The 16720-nt window shown below is 34.8% G+C and overlaps 1 protein-coding gene across 1 annotated transcript; it reads right to left on the minus strand.

The window, feature by feature from the left end:
• Positions 1-7473: 7473 nt before the first annotated feature.
• Positions 7474-15840, minus strand: LOC113690869 (BTB/POZ domain and ankyrin repeat-containing protein NPR1-like). Its single transcript, XM_027208968.2, has 6 exons — positions 15771-15840; positions 15452-15625; positions 14054-15206; positions 11308-12061; positions 9470-9667; positions 7474-8004 (listed from the first exon to the last, which is right to left on the minus strand). The coding sequence occupies exons 3-6, from the start codon at positions 14597-14599 to the stop codon at positions 7730-7732; spliced, it is 1773 nt and encodes a 590-aa protein (XP_027064769.1). The 5' UTR covers positions 14600-15206; positions 15452-15625; positions 15771-15840; the 3' UTR covers positions 7474-7729.
• Between the last annotated feature and the right edge of the window lie 880 nt (positions 15841-16720).

Here is a 16720-nt window from a genome sequence, read left to right on the forward strand (position 1 = left end):
AAAAAAGTCTCTGTAGTAGGTGGTGTCAGTGACCCATCTTAAAGTGATAATTTATCTTTTTTAAAGAACAATTAAAAATGTGAATTAAAGAATGATTAATGGTACAAATCAGTCACTACCTCCCAATAAACACTGCACATTGTCATGTGAAAGGGTTCTCCCGTTTATATTATAAATGTAATTAAAGGTAAAAGATTGCTGCTTAAAGCTTCTCAATCATAGCATTTAGCTGTACATGTGCCCTTCTCTAGTTACTTTGTTAGTCTTTTGAGGCGGACAAAAGGCGTAAACTAGCTTACTGAAACCTAACACTATAGTTTATAGTTCTTTATTAACTTGAAATTGCATCCAAGTTAACATTTTCATTTGTCAAATTGAACTCGAATGAGTATTAGATTTTAAATTTCATTTTTTTTACACATGAATTTTATTTTTTTTTAATTAATCGAGTGAAAATTGAGTCGAAGTTAAAATTTCTAATGAATGTTAAATGCTATTCAAATTTGATTTGACTAGTTGATAAATCAAACTCGAATAACGCATAGCCTGCTGAATTCGATTTGAGTATCATATGGATTCATTTACTTTTATTAGCTCTAGTTGGATATTAGTTTATTATGAACGTTAATTATGTGGTAACACACAAATTCTCTCTTTTGTTTTTTCCCAACATCCTTTTTAATTTTAATTCAATTATTTCAAGTCACCCTACAATTCTCCAAAGTTTGATTTTTCCCGATTAAGGCACTTGTCACATTAAATAATAGTACATAAAAGGTAGTTGTTGATCCTCTAAACAGACGAACACCTGCATACATGCAGTTCAATTGAAATTAATTTACTAGTATACTTGTTTTTATAAAAATACACTCAATTTTTGGGTAATTCTTGTTTACCGAAATACCCATTACCCTTGTGATACATATAATAATACTTGTGTAAACTTCTCCAAATCTTCATTTCCACAACCATTGATCTGTTTGATTTCATGATTATTCTAATAAGAATAATAAAAAGGAATAATTTCAGAAACCTCCCTTGAGGTCTCTAACAATTTCAGGAAGCTCCCTTAGGTTTTAAAAATTACACTCACCTCCCTTGCTCTCACTATTTATGCTTCAAAATAGGCCCAATAGGTTACCAATTTCTTCAAATATCCTAAACTACCCTTGTTGTCAAAAACAAAACAAGGAAAAATGAAAGGAGCTTTGTTGATTCCTTTCTTCTAACACCAAAACAACAAATTCTTTCTGCCAAAAATAAAAAATTGGAAAAAAATTTCAACTATGATGATTGCCTTCTTCCAAGCAACACCACCACAAAAGCCAAGAAAATACCCCAATTTAAATCAAAATAAATTCCAACAATTCTAGCACTCAAAACACTACAAACCTAATTTATGTCCAATAGTCCCAACCCCTACATTTACTACACAAGACAATTAAATCCGTCAATTGGTGCTGAACTAGATAAAACTCGACCTCAAATTTTATCCAAAACTAACATTTCATCAACAATCAATAGTGTAGCTCTTTCGTCTTCCTCTCTTTACATCATACTTTATTTTTTTTAACCACCCTTTCTAAAGCCCAATCATCCCTTAAATTCTTGACTTTTGACATCACTAAGTTTTATCACCCATAATCAACCATCATTCGATAAAATAGATAGACGCAGAAAAATCAAATCCATTACACTTAGAATTAAAAGGATAACAAGAATGAACCTAATCATATTTGCCAAAAAGAGATGAGAATAGAGATAAAAAAAAAAAAGAAGAAGAAGATAAACAAGAAGGGAAGGAGAAGGATAAATACGGGCAAGGGATGATAAATAAAATTTGATCTTGAATTGGAGGAAAAATATTAGGTAGAGAGGAATGGGTGACAAGAATTTAGCAAAAAAGGGAAATGGAAAAAAGAGTAAGGTAGAAAGGAGGAAGCGTGAGGGAAAGAGAAAGATAAAATAAGTCAATTTTGATTTTTCTTGGAATTTCTGAAATTTTCAAAAAAAAATCATTAAGTATCCTATATAGGGGTAGTAGAGTACTTTTGCAGCAATAGGGGAGGTATGTGTAGTTTTGAGATATTAAGGGAAGCTTTGTGAAATTGTTAGAAACCTCAGGGGAGGTTTCTGAAATTATCCCTATTAAAAATGATATATGATTGCAGTTAAATGTATAAAGAATGCGTAAAAAAAGGAACTATTATCTAAACTGACATGGGAAGTTAATTAAAATTCGTAGATGCTATGCAAACTACCCATGTTATGCAAGGAACATTCACAAATGCTCGATCTCATACAAGGAATCATCGGCTTTCTTTAAAATAAAGAAATTGTATTCTGAAAATAACGGTTACCAATCAAAAATAAATGAATTAGAAATAAACATATGTGCAGAGAAATCTGGATCGAACACGGAATATAGCATCCCGATTATTAACCAAGTAGAATTAGGGCTGTGTCATGCGTGATAGATTTGGTTCTTCTATTCTCTGTCCTTAAAGCATGGGAAAAGAACAAAGAAGTGGATCCAATCTTTAAATCTCTGAAAAAGTTTTCATTCCTAAGCTAAGTGGTTAATAATGCTTGAAATTTATGAGCCACTGTTCCTATTTATAGAGCACAAAATAGAAAAATACTAATATCTAGTTCTCTTTTTTGTGGATTTTGGTTCTACAAAATGGATTCTTCTATTTTGTGCTCTTAGGACATATGATAAGAGGCGAGTCTAGACATTAGTATTGTTTGAAAAATTTTAGATTTCTTAAAATTTGCAGTGAGTCCACCCTTTATATTTGGTATGCTTATCTTAAGGCCCAGAATATTAATAGAAAATTTACGACAATTTTTTGGATGTCTTTTTATTGCTCCAAAATTATGTTTTGTATATATATATATATACGTATGTATATGTATGTGTGTATATCAAGCACGGTATGGCAACTGGCAATTAATGAAAATTTCGAGTCTTAGTAAAGTTATTTATTAATTTTTCATGTTCCCCTCTTTTAACCATTATAAAGTACCTTTGGTATTAAACTTTTTATGCTGTATTCGGTTTATTGTGTCCTTATCATGGATGTATGCTAAATTATCTTTATTGGTCAAGACTAATAATTCTCTCCCTCAATTTTATTCTCAGTTCTGTACTCTACATTTTTTTTTAATTAAAATGGGGAGCTTTCAAATAAACTATTTATTTAACCCCAATGTTGAAGTCATGAAGCTTGCATGCAATTTCTTTTTTTTTTTTTTTGTAAAAATTGTTATTGAACTATTTATTTTAAAAAATAAATTTTATTGAACTAGTTTTTACAAAATTTAAAAGCTCCCCATTTTAAAATCTATTAAATAAACCGAAATACAGATTCTCACTCATATTTGTTGCACCCGTAAATATGGACACTTTCCTAAATTAATAAACACATTTACTAAAAAACGAACAACTTAATGAGTCCCACTAGGCACTTGTTAACCAAATTCATTAATTATATTTGCCAGTCTTAAAGGTTCCAAAGGTTTAATTCTTTCTCAATTTTTTCTTTAAATTTTGTTGAGTTTAATGTTTAAATAGTAAAAATATGCAATAACAACATAGAAATCCTATGCAAGTAGATTTGTCCACAGTAAAAATTAGAACCAAAACATAATTGGACCTGGACCAGTGGCTTATACCTTCAAAATTGGAACTGGGTTTAGGGAATTGGAATCAGGACTAAAACATTGACTGAAATCATAACCAGAAAGAACCACAATCATAACTAGAAGGAATCAAATTCGACACAAAACTGGAACAAGAGGTTACAGAATCGTAATTGTAATCATACGTACAAAGATCGATTCCAATTTTCTTCTTGAATGAAATAGTTTATGGTGTGAAATTTTTTAAGGTATCCAAAGGGATCCTGGCCCAAGTTTATGGTGTTCATTGGCATGCTCGGGCTTTGATTCCTCTCCTTTGGTTTTGTAGTTGATGAGCTGATTCCTTTTTCGTTTTGCTGCGGTAGTGAGTGTGTGTCACACACACACACACACACACACACATATTATATATATATTTCATCGCAACGGATCTTCTGTCCCACACTCTATACCACTCTCTGTCACACTTTTTATTATATTGCTATTTCACCTACATAAATATCATGTTTTAGTTCTTTTTTTGTTTCCTAAAGATCCAATAACTATTAATTAAATAAAAATAAATAAATACAACAGCTTCAAAAAAGTAATATATAATAAAAAATTAAAAAATACAGCAGAAAATTCATAAAAATTCATTTTTTGTACATTTTAATATTTTGAGTTTATTAAATTTTGTATATTAGTCAATTAATAGTTATTGGATCTTTAAGAAACAAAAAAGAACTAAAACATGATGTTTATATAGGAGAAATAGCAATATAATAAAAAGTAGGATAGAGAATGTCACAGAGTGTAAGACAGAAGATCCATTGCGGTTCAAATATTAGTTGTCTGAAAAAGTTTAAAATTTCGTTGCTAAACAAGTTTGCTGAATTTAGGGGGTAGATGATAATGTTTAACATTTGAAGTAAGTCCATCCCTTATATTTTGGATGCTTATCATTTACCTTAAGGACACATAATACAAAAATCCTATCTATATATGTAAATGGCAAGTCCTGTGTCCATAATTTATTTTTTCTTTTTTGTCTGCATCATATTTCAATTTTCAAGTGGTAATTGTTTTTCAACCATTTTAACTGATAGTAGTGTATCGATACCAATTTACAAACGAATTAGCCATGCCAATTTTTTTTTTTTTGTCAGGTGGGACATAAAATTTGTTTATAGCCCGGAGTTCCTAAAACTTGTCGTTGATTCTTTTCAAGTATTCTTTTGCTATAATTACATGAAACGAAATAGCTAAGTTAGTCTAAATTCCGCAAAACAATTTATTGGAATTTTTCTGGCACAATGGCATGCCATGTTAATGAAACCTTTAGATCTTAACAAATATTAAAAAAAAAAAACTTGTTTTCCCCAATTCCTTTGTGCTTGCTTGATAGGGTTTGTCAAATAAAATTCCTGAGAATTAAATAGTTAAAAAAATTACATGAACAAAGTTTAAAAATAATCAGCTCGTAGCTAAATGTCTTTTTCCATAAAGTTGTTAAGAATGGCATGCCGCTCCACATTCCTAGGAATGATTAGGGATGACAATGGGGCGGGGTTGGGGAGGGGGAGGGGCCACCCCGTTGCCTATTAATTCTCCCCGACCCCCGTCCCGTCCCCCACCTCCCACTCCCCCCGCCCCGTCCCACCCCGCTTCCCCCGCGGGTGCCTTAATAAAATTTTCCTCGCGGGGTTAATAAAATTTTATTATTGTTAAATTTTAATAAATAATCAAGTACTAAAATATCAACACATCATCAAGTTATTATTCATTGTAATTTTACAATTGAAACTCATAAAAACAATCAAACAAAAGTTATTTGAATACAATCCAACATGATGAAATAAATACAACTAAAATAGTTAAGTTTTCACTTTTGGTACAAATACAATCACTAATTCATTATTGTGTTTGTGCTTTTTTTTTTTTTAGAAAAAAGTGTTATTCTATTAAGTGTAATTAGAAATTTAGTATAAATGTATTAGTAAATTTAGTATAACTAATTAATAAATTCTATTAGTAGACATGTCTAATTATTAATATAATTGATAATATCAATTATATTACATACACTAATATACATTATATAATACATCTAACTAATAATATTATTATCATAAGTTTATAACTAATTAAATTACATATTATATATAATTATATATATAATTTTTTTTGCGGGTGGCGGGGCGGGGGTATACTCCCCCGCCCCCACCTCGAGAGCCCCCGTGGGGCGGTTGCCCGCAAGCACCCGCCCCATTGCCATCCCTAGGAATGATGGGTTAACTAGTAAAATGGTAAAGCTTTTGAATTAGTCTATCATTAGTTTTATTCACCTTTAACCTAGAAATTTGATCTTATCACATTGGTACTAAAATATCTCGACCCCTCTACTTTAAATAACTTTTGTACACTAATGATGTACAAAGATTGATCAATTTTGTCAAACATTATCTAAATGTGGTGTCATAATCTTCATTAAATTTTTATCTAATTAATTGGAATCTTTTTTTTTTTTCTTTTAACGAGATGGGACCAACAAATCTTGAAAAAAAAAGGTTGTAGGGATAAGCCTTACTGACGTGTCACTCTTAAGAATGGACAAAGATTTCCAACTATCTTGATAACTTTGGTTTATACAAGCATTGTCTTCATTCTTCATCTCCACATTAAATCCTTCAAGTTCAGCCATCTTCAATTGGATATAAGCAGAGCAGATTCTGTTAATCTTGCTCATACCCCTTCTAATGGAGACAAGGATCAAAGTGAATGGTGATGCTGATAATCAAGAAAGGCCAATTATCATAGCAATGAAAGGCCATCCAGGAAGTGGTAAGAGTACACTAGCTCATTCCCTGGCCAAGGCCCTCAGATGCCCTCTAATAGACAAAGACCATTTCAGAGACTGCACAAAATCATTGCAAGAAACCCTCATGTTGGCCTCTCCTACTACAGCATCTAAACTCCTAAATGACTTATCCTATGAAGTTATCTGGAAGGTGGCCTCAGCTCAGCTTAGCTTGGGGCTGAGTGTAGTCATCGATTCGCCGCTTTCTCGTAGGGCCCACCTCGACCGGCTAATCAAGTTGGCAGCCGAGACTAATGCTCGGCTTGTTGTCGTCGAATGTAAGCCGCAGGATGTAGGTGAGTGGCATAGACGGCTTGAGCTGCGAGGCGTGGCTGATGGATCAAGTTTGCACAAGCCAAACACTTGGCAGGAAATGGAGAACTTATTGGATGTCTATGCAGGGTGTTGGGATTATGATGTTGGTGAGGTACCAAAGCTAGTTCTGGACACAACAGCTGATCTTGGAATTGAAGGGTTGGTTTCCTCTGCGCTAGAGTTTGTTAAATCCAATGTTGAATACTAAGTCAAAGTCTCCTAGTCAGTTTCCAGCCAAAAACAAGACGTTTTGGATCAAAAAAGAAGATTTCATATGTACAGTCCAAAACACCGGAAAGATTTGCAGAGCAGTTTTAATCACATGGATTGTAAATAGGATTGATTATTAGTTAAAGTGAAATGCAATAGTATTCTGTCACCACCACATATTTCTGCTGCTGATCTTGTGGTTCTTTTGCTAATTGCTTCTGACATTGTATCATTAGTCCTTTTGAAGAGATTTTCTTACAGAAAGAACAATTAAAGAAAAACAAAAGGCAAGTAATTCAAGCAGGACTCTAGGGGGAGGAAAAGAAGATCCTAATTCACTCGCATAACGTTCTCAAACTTTAGTGCAACAGATTTCCAGCTTAGTTCCTGCTTTATAACAGTTGAAAAATCCTGCCCTCTTAGTAATAATATTTTGTATCTCAAAGCATAAATCACAAGAAAAATTCTACCCCTCAAGAACCGCTGATGCAGTAATACTATACAAATAACAGTAACCTCTTTGTTCAGTCAGTAATCATCAGGACATATGCCTACACGGAGTGTAAGCTTACTCCCTATGGGAAAATTTTACAGATGGACTTGCTGTCAACCAAATTTGGACTGATGAAAGAAAAGAAAATCTATAAGGGCAAAGTATACATATAACTGTTTATGGGGTATTACATTTTCACACTGACTAACACTACCTAAGAGCAAAATTTAAAACAATTGCCTTTTCTTAGCCTTGTGGTGAGCAATAGCCTTGGGAGAAGATGAGCACGAGGAAGACGATGACAAGCCCACCCAGTTATTTTCAGCTTTATCTTTATCGAAAGCCTTCAAAACCTCATCCTTAAGTTCCATGTATCGCATCTTCTTTGTACTGTGCTCCTCCAGTGGACCATTCTCCAAGAGCAGAGTTTCTTGCATGTCATCCTCCAGGAACCTATCCAGAACTTCTGAGCAATTGGGGAAAAAGCGCCGGCCAGTCTCCACTGTTATGACAAAAGATACTGCAATATTAGATATATATATATATATAGATGGTACCTGCAATGCTCCATGAACCAAAGGGAAAGTGACTTGCACCTGGAACCTTTAAATCTATCATCTTTTCAAATCTCAACAAAGTAGATACTGGTTTTTGGTAATTTTAAGTTGAGCGTTCCAACTATCTTAAGAATCTTAGTAAATACGTGAAATAGCTTTTCATTTCTTTGCTTAAATTTCACTGCAATCTTGGATTATTGTAAGCAGACAAATGAAGGGTACCATTCTCTTCAAAACTATAAATTTCTAGTACATTACAGTTAATATATGCAAAACTTTAGGATTTTTTTTCCTTGTGTGATACTGATATGTGTATGACTTCAGACAACCAAAGAGGAATTTAGCAATAGTAATTCCTATGTGAAATCAGCGAGTGCCATTTATTCTGCTAAATCAACTATGAAGCAGTTAGTGGCTTCTAGTCCTAAAGTGCCATGGTTCTCTGTTGTCTGGGGGAAGGAGCATCACTTGCGGTTTTCATATATTTTTTGGCTTGCTTGTAGAAAAATGATAACTACGAAGGACAGATTATGCTTGTGGAGGTTGCGTATAAATCCTGTCTGTGAGTTTTGTTGTGCTGCTGATGAAATTGTTGCTCATATTTTTTTCTAATGCCCTTACTCTGCATTGATTTGGGAGGCTGTCCCGAGTAAGTGTCTTTTGTTTAGGCAGGCTATTGAGTGGCATCGTGAGCTCTCCTATGGATGATCAAACGTGGATCTTAAGATTCATTTGTGCCTTCAGTCTGTAGACTAGCTTTTGCAGCATCTGTTCACTATGTATGCTACAGCAGGTATAGGAAGGTTTTCAAACAAGTTATATCCTCCTACTTTGGTTATCCAATAGATTCTTAAAGAACTAAGTGACATTATTGCGGGGTAAAAACAGGTGGAAAGAAACGAAGAAAATGCTCAGCTCTGTACTGAGTGAAGAATTCCATTTACTGTTTTCAAGTCTTGATACTCTTATACTGATAGGTATATATTTGTATAGAGTTGCTTACTTTGCTTTTAGTCTTACTGATTTGAATTCTCTTTCGTTTGGTGTACTAGTCAAAGGGATATGCCCCTTCACTGGTGTACTCTTAATTATTAATGAGAAGTTCAGGAAGCTTACCCAAGAAGAAAAAAAAAATCCTATGTGAAATGCAAGTTCATTTTGCTTTTTTCTTATACTCTGTTGGATATTCCAAGATTAGCAGGGGGCACAGGGTATATTCATCAGTGAAGAAAATGCTCAACAAAGATAATTTCAGAAGCTAGGAGACCAACTCACCAAACTTGGACCTTTATTAATTACTCATTCAATGCACGACTAAGTCCTTTCCACTTTTATTGATGATAATGGCAACCCCCAAACTTGTAGTCACTTTAATTTCAAAGTTCCAAGAGTATTTGAGATTGTAATTACCTGTTTTCTGCAAGGCCTGTAGCCGCAATTGAAGTCGTTTTACTTGCTCGTATGGTATCTCATTTAAATCAACCTCTCTCAGATTCCCACACGAGGCTTTAGATGCTGCAAGGCCAGCAAACTCTGACGTTGAATGTGCATTTGCTATTTCCATTGCTAGCTTAGCTTCTCGTGGAAATAATACTCGCGCGAGGGCCACTGGCACGGAAAAACCCAAAATATGAGCACACATTCAAATTCTGGAAGTTGGAGATTGTTTAAGAAATGAACATGACACAAATGTATCTAACTAGGACCCTTTCATCTCAGATGATTCTATTGGATATCAACAAACAACAAATGCAGAAACAAAACAAAACTGAGTATCAATTTGAGAAGCCTGTCACTCAAACATTCCATTAGAGCTAAAGGACTAACTTTAAGAGGACAGACTTTCTGCAGCTCATCAAGATTAAAGTTCTTTGCATTGGCAAGTAGTAGCTGGATCATCAGACTTTTCTTGACAAGCCAATAAATTAAAGAAAAGTAAAACTCAGCTCTCTATAAAGAACCAAAAGTATACTTTTGTTACTTCAGGAGGCTCATATTCATCCTATCTTTTCTCGCTTATAAACGGACGCTTTCCCTCCTTTCAGATACAATCTGAAGCAGTTTTTCCAACAGACAATCAGAGCACAATGAACTCTCTTGGCACTTAAATGTCAGATGACCTCTCAAGGCATTACTCTTGTAAAGTTGGTACATGTTCCGGGCGCAGAATAGTCGAAAAGCAACAGAAAATTGAACTATCTCCTTTAATTTGTGTCAAAAAACAAGACGCATAACCTGGGCCAAAATGTTTCTCAAATGAAAAGCAAACATTTGATGACTAGTTAGGAAGAAGAAACCACATCTCAAGAAAGCCCCTCAAAATTAAAGTTCTTTGCCTTGGCAAGTAGTAGCTGGATCATCAAACTTTTCTTGACAAGCTGATAAAATAAAGAAAAGTAAAACTCAGCACTCCATAAAGAAACAAAAGTATATTTTTGTTACTTCAGGAGGATCATATTCATCCTATCTTTTCTCGCTTATGAACGGACACTTTCCCTCCTTTCAGATACAATCTGAAGCAGTTTTTTCAACAGACAATCAGAGCCCAGTGAACTCTCTTGGCACTTAAATGTCAGATGACCTCTCAAGGCATTACTCTTGTAAAGTTGGTACATGTTCCGGGCGCAGAATAGTCGAAAGCAACAGAAAATTGAACCATCTCCTTTAATTTGTGTCTAAAAAACAAGATGCATAACCTGGGCCAAAATGTTTCTCAAATGAAAAGTGAACATTTGATGACCAGTTAGGACGAAGAAACCACATCTCAAGAAAGCCCCTCAAAATATGCTCTGATTCATATTCTCATTTTAGAAGGGCAGAAGTTTATCAGAAATTCCTCTGGACACCTGGGCCATTTGCTCAACATTTAGTTGAGGCTTGAAGTGTGTTCCTAAATGAATGTTGTATTTAATTATCATTTCCATTCCACCAGGAAACCGAACAGATTGGACCCAACAAATGGCTGTGGACACTAGTGAAATTGAATTTTCTGACTCTTATATCATATTACCAGCCTGAAGGTTTGGTGTTCATAACTGCTGAAACAATGTCGAGAGCACAGGCATTGATGCATAAGAGCTTTAAGATGAAGAAAATAATCTACAAATGCAATCAAATGGATGCACATTCAAGAAGCCTTTTTTTTTTTTGGGAAGTTCTCAAGGATGGTTTCAGCTTGAAGTCACTTATGTTTGTTAACTATGTGACGGACTGTATGTTAAAACTTCTTTAGTAGGTGGGAATGTTACCTCTATTTTCGAGGAGCAGCAGCCTCATAACCAAATCATCTGCCACCATCATTGAGGACATAGACATATTACCAGCAAGCGGATTTCTGAGCATTTCTCTCTCCAAGACATCTATGCATAATTTGTCTTTATTAGTCTCCTGTCCCTGCTTTGTTGATTCATTGTAATCCTTAGGCCTAGTCAACCTCCTGCAAATAGTAATTGATGTTCGTCCATCATCTGTAGAATCTGAGACACATGCTCCCTTGCTCAGTAGGCCCACAATTACTGATGGATCCTTGCGCCTAGCTGCTACATGAAGTACGGTGTATCCTCGAGAATTCCTAAGATTGAGATTAGCATTACCCAGACTGAGCACCTCGGTGACCACCTTAGGATTGCAATAGGCAGCAGCATAATGAAGGCCAAAAGCAGCATCCAAGGTGATATCAGATTCAGCCAAAAGTAATCTTAACAATTCTACATCATCAGAGTCCAATGCTTTGTGTATCCTTCTGATTCTCTTGTCAGTGATGAAATTCACTTCACCATTGTCATGTTGCAGGTCTTGGTCATACTGTTTCCTAAAGGATTTGATATCAGTCAGAACTTCATGTGGAAGCTCCTTCTCAAGAGTAAGATCATCTAGATCTGAACGTGCTATTCTCTGGATACTGTGTGAAAGAAGCTGGTTCAGCTTGCAGTGGAAGGCTACTATAGTTATGGGAATCACATCTTCCACAAAAGCCTTATCCACAAAGTTGAGAAGCCGTCGCTGCATGCAAAAGAAATGAGCACCAGAAAGAATTATAAGGACCTGATGTGAAACCTAGAGGTGGCAATTTGGATTAAGAACCATTTATCCATCCATATAATCCATAATTAAATGGATTTGGATTATCCATTTATAGTATTGGTTTTAAATGGTTAACCAAAGTAAAACCATTAAATTAAATGGATCTATATGGATTATCCATAAAAACCACATATATCCATTTACTTAAAAACCAAATAAAAGAAATGGAAAGGAAATGACTAAAAATGGACTCTCGAGAACTGATTAATTATTGATCCAATACAAAGGCCCGCAGCTTTCTGCTATGAAGAGCTTATTCTGTCGCAACCAACCGTTCCATTGTTTCACCTGAGCTATGCTGATGTAAGTGGCTCCACCAAATGCTCTGTTCCCCCCCTCCCCCCTCCCCCTTCCCCCTTCCCCCTTCCGTTATGAAGCAATGGATAAGCACACTATATAACTCAATTACGCTAATTATATTTGAGAACTTTGTCCCTCTTTCTTCTCTTTGAGAGGTGCAAATCACATAACTGCTGCCTGCAGGAAGTTTCCTTTACTGACCTAAGTTCTTAACATTTTGCAGCTGTTTGATAATGTATAAGAAAGTTGTAATACATACATGTCCAAAAATGATTTGATAGGATCTAAGTATTTTGTCCTCTTTCTCGTCCAAATACACCTAAAATTTATAAGTACATAAAAAGTATCTTCATATTACAAGAAATGATAATACAAAAATAAAGTAACAAAATATTTAAATGGATTATAAATGGATAATTGGTTTTTATTTAATCGATTTAGATCCATTTATTAAATGGATCTAAATGGATTGGATAAATTTCATCCACCATCCATTAAGTTAAAACCAATTATGAACCATTTATCCATATTGCCACCTCTAGTGAAACCTGTTTCTAAAGGCAAGATAGCACTCAGGAACATCTGTTTTATTACAAAAAGCATACCACACACTGGGAACAAGGCAAGCTGAAAGAATGAACTGGTTGATACAGTAATGCAAGAAACAAGCTTGATTTAAAGCATAGAATAAACTTGATTGGAAAGGCTAATGCAACTTATCTAAACATCAAGTTTACAAGAGCTTGCTGGTACATGGTGCAGATGAAAACATTCTTACAGTTAGTTATAGAAACTACAGCTCGAAACCATAATAAGCACTTTAAGATGAAGAATGATGAATTCAAGAAAACTTCACAATCAATTAATGCAGGCTACTTAATTGCAGTGAGAAAGAAAGTGAAATGCACGCCAAAGAGTAATCCAATGGAGTTTAAGACAATAACGGCCTCAATGTTTACGTGGCAAAATTAAACCCTTTCAAATTGAGCAATATAGCTCATGCAATTGGAATTCCCTGAAACATGTTTACAGCGATTGGCATCAAGATATAAATCAGAAACATGGTTCCGTATAAAACCAGATTATATATGTGTTACATTTATGTAGGCAAGTTTCAACTAACCAAAAACTAGGAAATGAGTTGTTGGGTAAAAATGCCCACATACTATATTTCCCAACGTTCAGCACTAATTTGTAAATTTCCAGACATAAAAAACCAGAGTTGGAAACATTTTCTAGAGTTGTTCTTAACAAGGAGGTTCAATAAAGAATATCTATCACTGACATCGAGTTTTGAAAGTGTATCCGACTTTAGAAGCACAGAACAAGTTCTTCCATTTAGTTTTCCCTATCCTTGCAAAATCATTTTCTGATCCTTGATTGGTTGCATGCTGGAGTGGACTAGAAATCAAAAGCCAAAAGTACTTGCTGTATTTCCCTTATGAATTAACAGCTCATTTACAATTTCAAAACCTTTCTGACTTCAGAATGGTTGGCATCAATGTGAATATAGCACTCATATTGCCTAGATTAAACCATCAAAGTTGAGTACAAAAACAAGCAGAATAACCGCAAATGAAGCATGTAACCAAATAGGCATTTAGAGCACACCTGAACAACCAAAACAAGTTCATTCATCTGAAACGTTGCAGAAGCGTACATGAGTTCCACTGCATAGTTGATTGCAGGGCCGCATGCATCATGAGCACAAGACTCATCAACACATGTTGAAACCTCAGTTGGAGAAGACTTGAGTTTTCCACTATACACATAATTCAAGAAAACCATGAATGTTTCATATCCAATCTTTCCTTGGGGCACCAATTCTGTCATGACATAGTTTGGTTTAGTTCCATTTGCAGAGCCAGCATTACTCTTCTTAAACAGATCATGGAAAAATGGACTTCGTGAGGCCAAGATACAGCGATTTACACCCACAGAAGTTCCTTCGACCACTATCTCTGCATCACTGTAGTCGAACTCAGCATCAAGCAGAAGCTTCTCAAGACTACCACTTAATTTAGTCAAACTCAACATATCAAGACAAGCCCCTGGCTCATGACCAGCAGATGGCATATTGTGGCTACTGGAACCATTTGATGTATATGAAGATGAAGCAAAGCTTAAGGTAGATACAAGTTCGTTCCCACTTTCCATAACTACTTAGCTAATTCCTTTTGGGGGATATCATACAGGTTACAAAAATCATTCTCCAAAAAAGCAGGGAATATTTTTCATTCCAAAGACAATTCACCATATAGAAGACACCATGCCGCTGAGACTGTACACTAAACGGCCAATATTACAGTAGTGCAAACTGATAAATCCTTATAGTGGAATATGACCAAAAAAGGGAATGAAAATCAGGCAGGACTAACAATAGTTGTACCCAAAAATAGGCGTAAATTTGCAGCAATTACACGAGTAATCAAACTCCACAATTCTCCGAACACCTCGAATATTTCCACAGTAAATCAGCACTATACTGATTAAAGTACACTCCCAAGCTGCATACACCCAACTGCAGGATCTAAAGGGGAAACTTAATCAGTAACCATTCACACTTCTATGACCATAACCCCCTTGGGCCTCACTTGATTTTCTTTCTATATGTTGCCAATTCCCATAGCTACAGCAAATCCCTGCTCACAACAGCATCAAATAATCCGGTTTCCCACCTAAAAAGGGGCAAAAACTACAGAATAACACCAAAGACGCCAAGTCAACCCCTCAATCCTTCAACAAGAGAAGGCCAAGCAATCACCTGAACCCAAAAACAATCAAGAAACCGATACAAAAATCAACCCCTTGATTACACCGCAAATTTTTCAATCCAGAAATCTCTAAATCCTTTTTCAATCTCAACGCAGAGAAAACAAAAACTATCCTATATTGCTATATTATAGTTCAAGAAACTCTTGTTAGCTTTAATAAGCAGTCACGGAGCTCAAGAAATCTGAAAATTAAGCATAAAAAAAAAAGAAGTAAAAAGCACTTTCAGCCGCTTACATATGCTGCAGGAAACTTAATAGCTTTTTCTTCTTCCTTGAGAGTTGACTTGACTGAGAGCCCAAGTTGGAAAAGTAATTTAGTACTCTTTCCCCCTTTTTGTGAACATTTTCCTGACTTAGCTGGAAAAGTAACAAGTGGGGATGAGAGAAGATCAGCAGACTGAAGACTCAGCTGAGAAACACACAAAACCGAGTAGTAAGGATGAGACAAAGATTGAATTTGAGAGAAAATGAACAGATTAATCTTAGCTAAAAGCCTAAAACTAGACAGTTAAGAGAAACTCCTGAAGAACAAGTGCAACAGACAAAGGCATTACCAAGAAATAGGAGTGCTAAAAGTGTAAGATACTACAAAGCATAATTGGGATTGGGCCAAGAATGAAAAAATGTTGACTATTCAACGAAGTTGTAGGACCTGCTGGCATTACCATTTACCACATTACGGCTGGATTCTCTGCACACAACTTCTGTTCACTAGATTCAATGCAACCCATGGCCAGGATACAAAAGGTACAACAATCACCACGAGTTAAATATGCAATTTAGGAACATGGCCTTTACCATAACAGTACTAGCGTTTATGATTGGCTATGTATGAATAGCAAATTTTTTTTAAAAATTTTTTTGTGAATATTATAAACATATTTTTCAATTTATTTTTTATAGTTTTAACTATTTTTTTATCTCACATACGTTACATCATAAAAAATGTTACAATAATTATTCCAAATAATTATTTAGAATAATACTCCATCCAAACAAAGCCTTATTATCATTTTATTAACTCATTACTCCCTCCGTCCCATTTTGATAGTTCTGTATTCATTTTTCATCTGTCCCAAATTATAGTCCACTTTCCAATTGAAGAATGTAGTTGTATTTTAATTTTTCTAAAATACCCTTACTCAATGTAAGTAGTTGTTACTATAAATCTATCCCATTTAATGAGAGTTGATTCTTTTTTTACCATCAAATAGTAATTTAAATTTACTTTTTCAATAAAGTTAATTATTTTTTCTTAAACTGTGTGAAAAAAGAAACTGGACTATCAAAATGGGACGAAGCGAGTATTATTCTTGTTGTTGTTGTCGTTGTCGTTGTCGCCGTATACAAGGGGCTTGATCGGACGTGATTCCCACATTGTGGTTCCCACATTGTAGTCATTTTTTTATAGAAGTTCTCGAAATAGTTACAAACGTTTATCAGTGCAATTCTTTATATACGGTATAGCATTTTTGTCTAACAAATTATAATTAATTATTAGTTA

The sequence above is a fragment of the Coffea arabica genome, chromosome 5c (genome assembly GCF_036785885.1).
Source record: "Coffea arabica cultivar ET-39 chromosome 5c, Coffea Arabica ET-39 HiFi, whole genome shotgun sequence".
NCBI classification, from domain to species: Eukaryota; Viridiplantae; Streptophyta; class Magnoliopsida; order Gentianales; family Rubiaceae; genus Coffea; species Coffea arabica.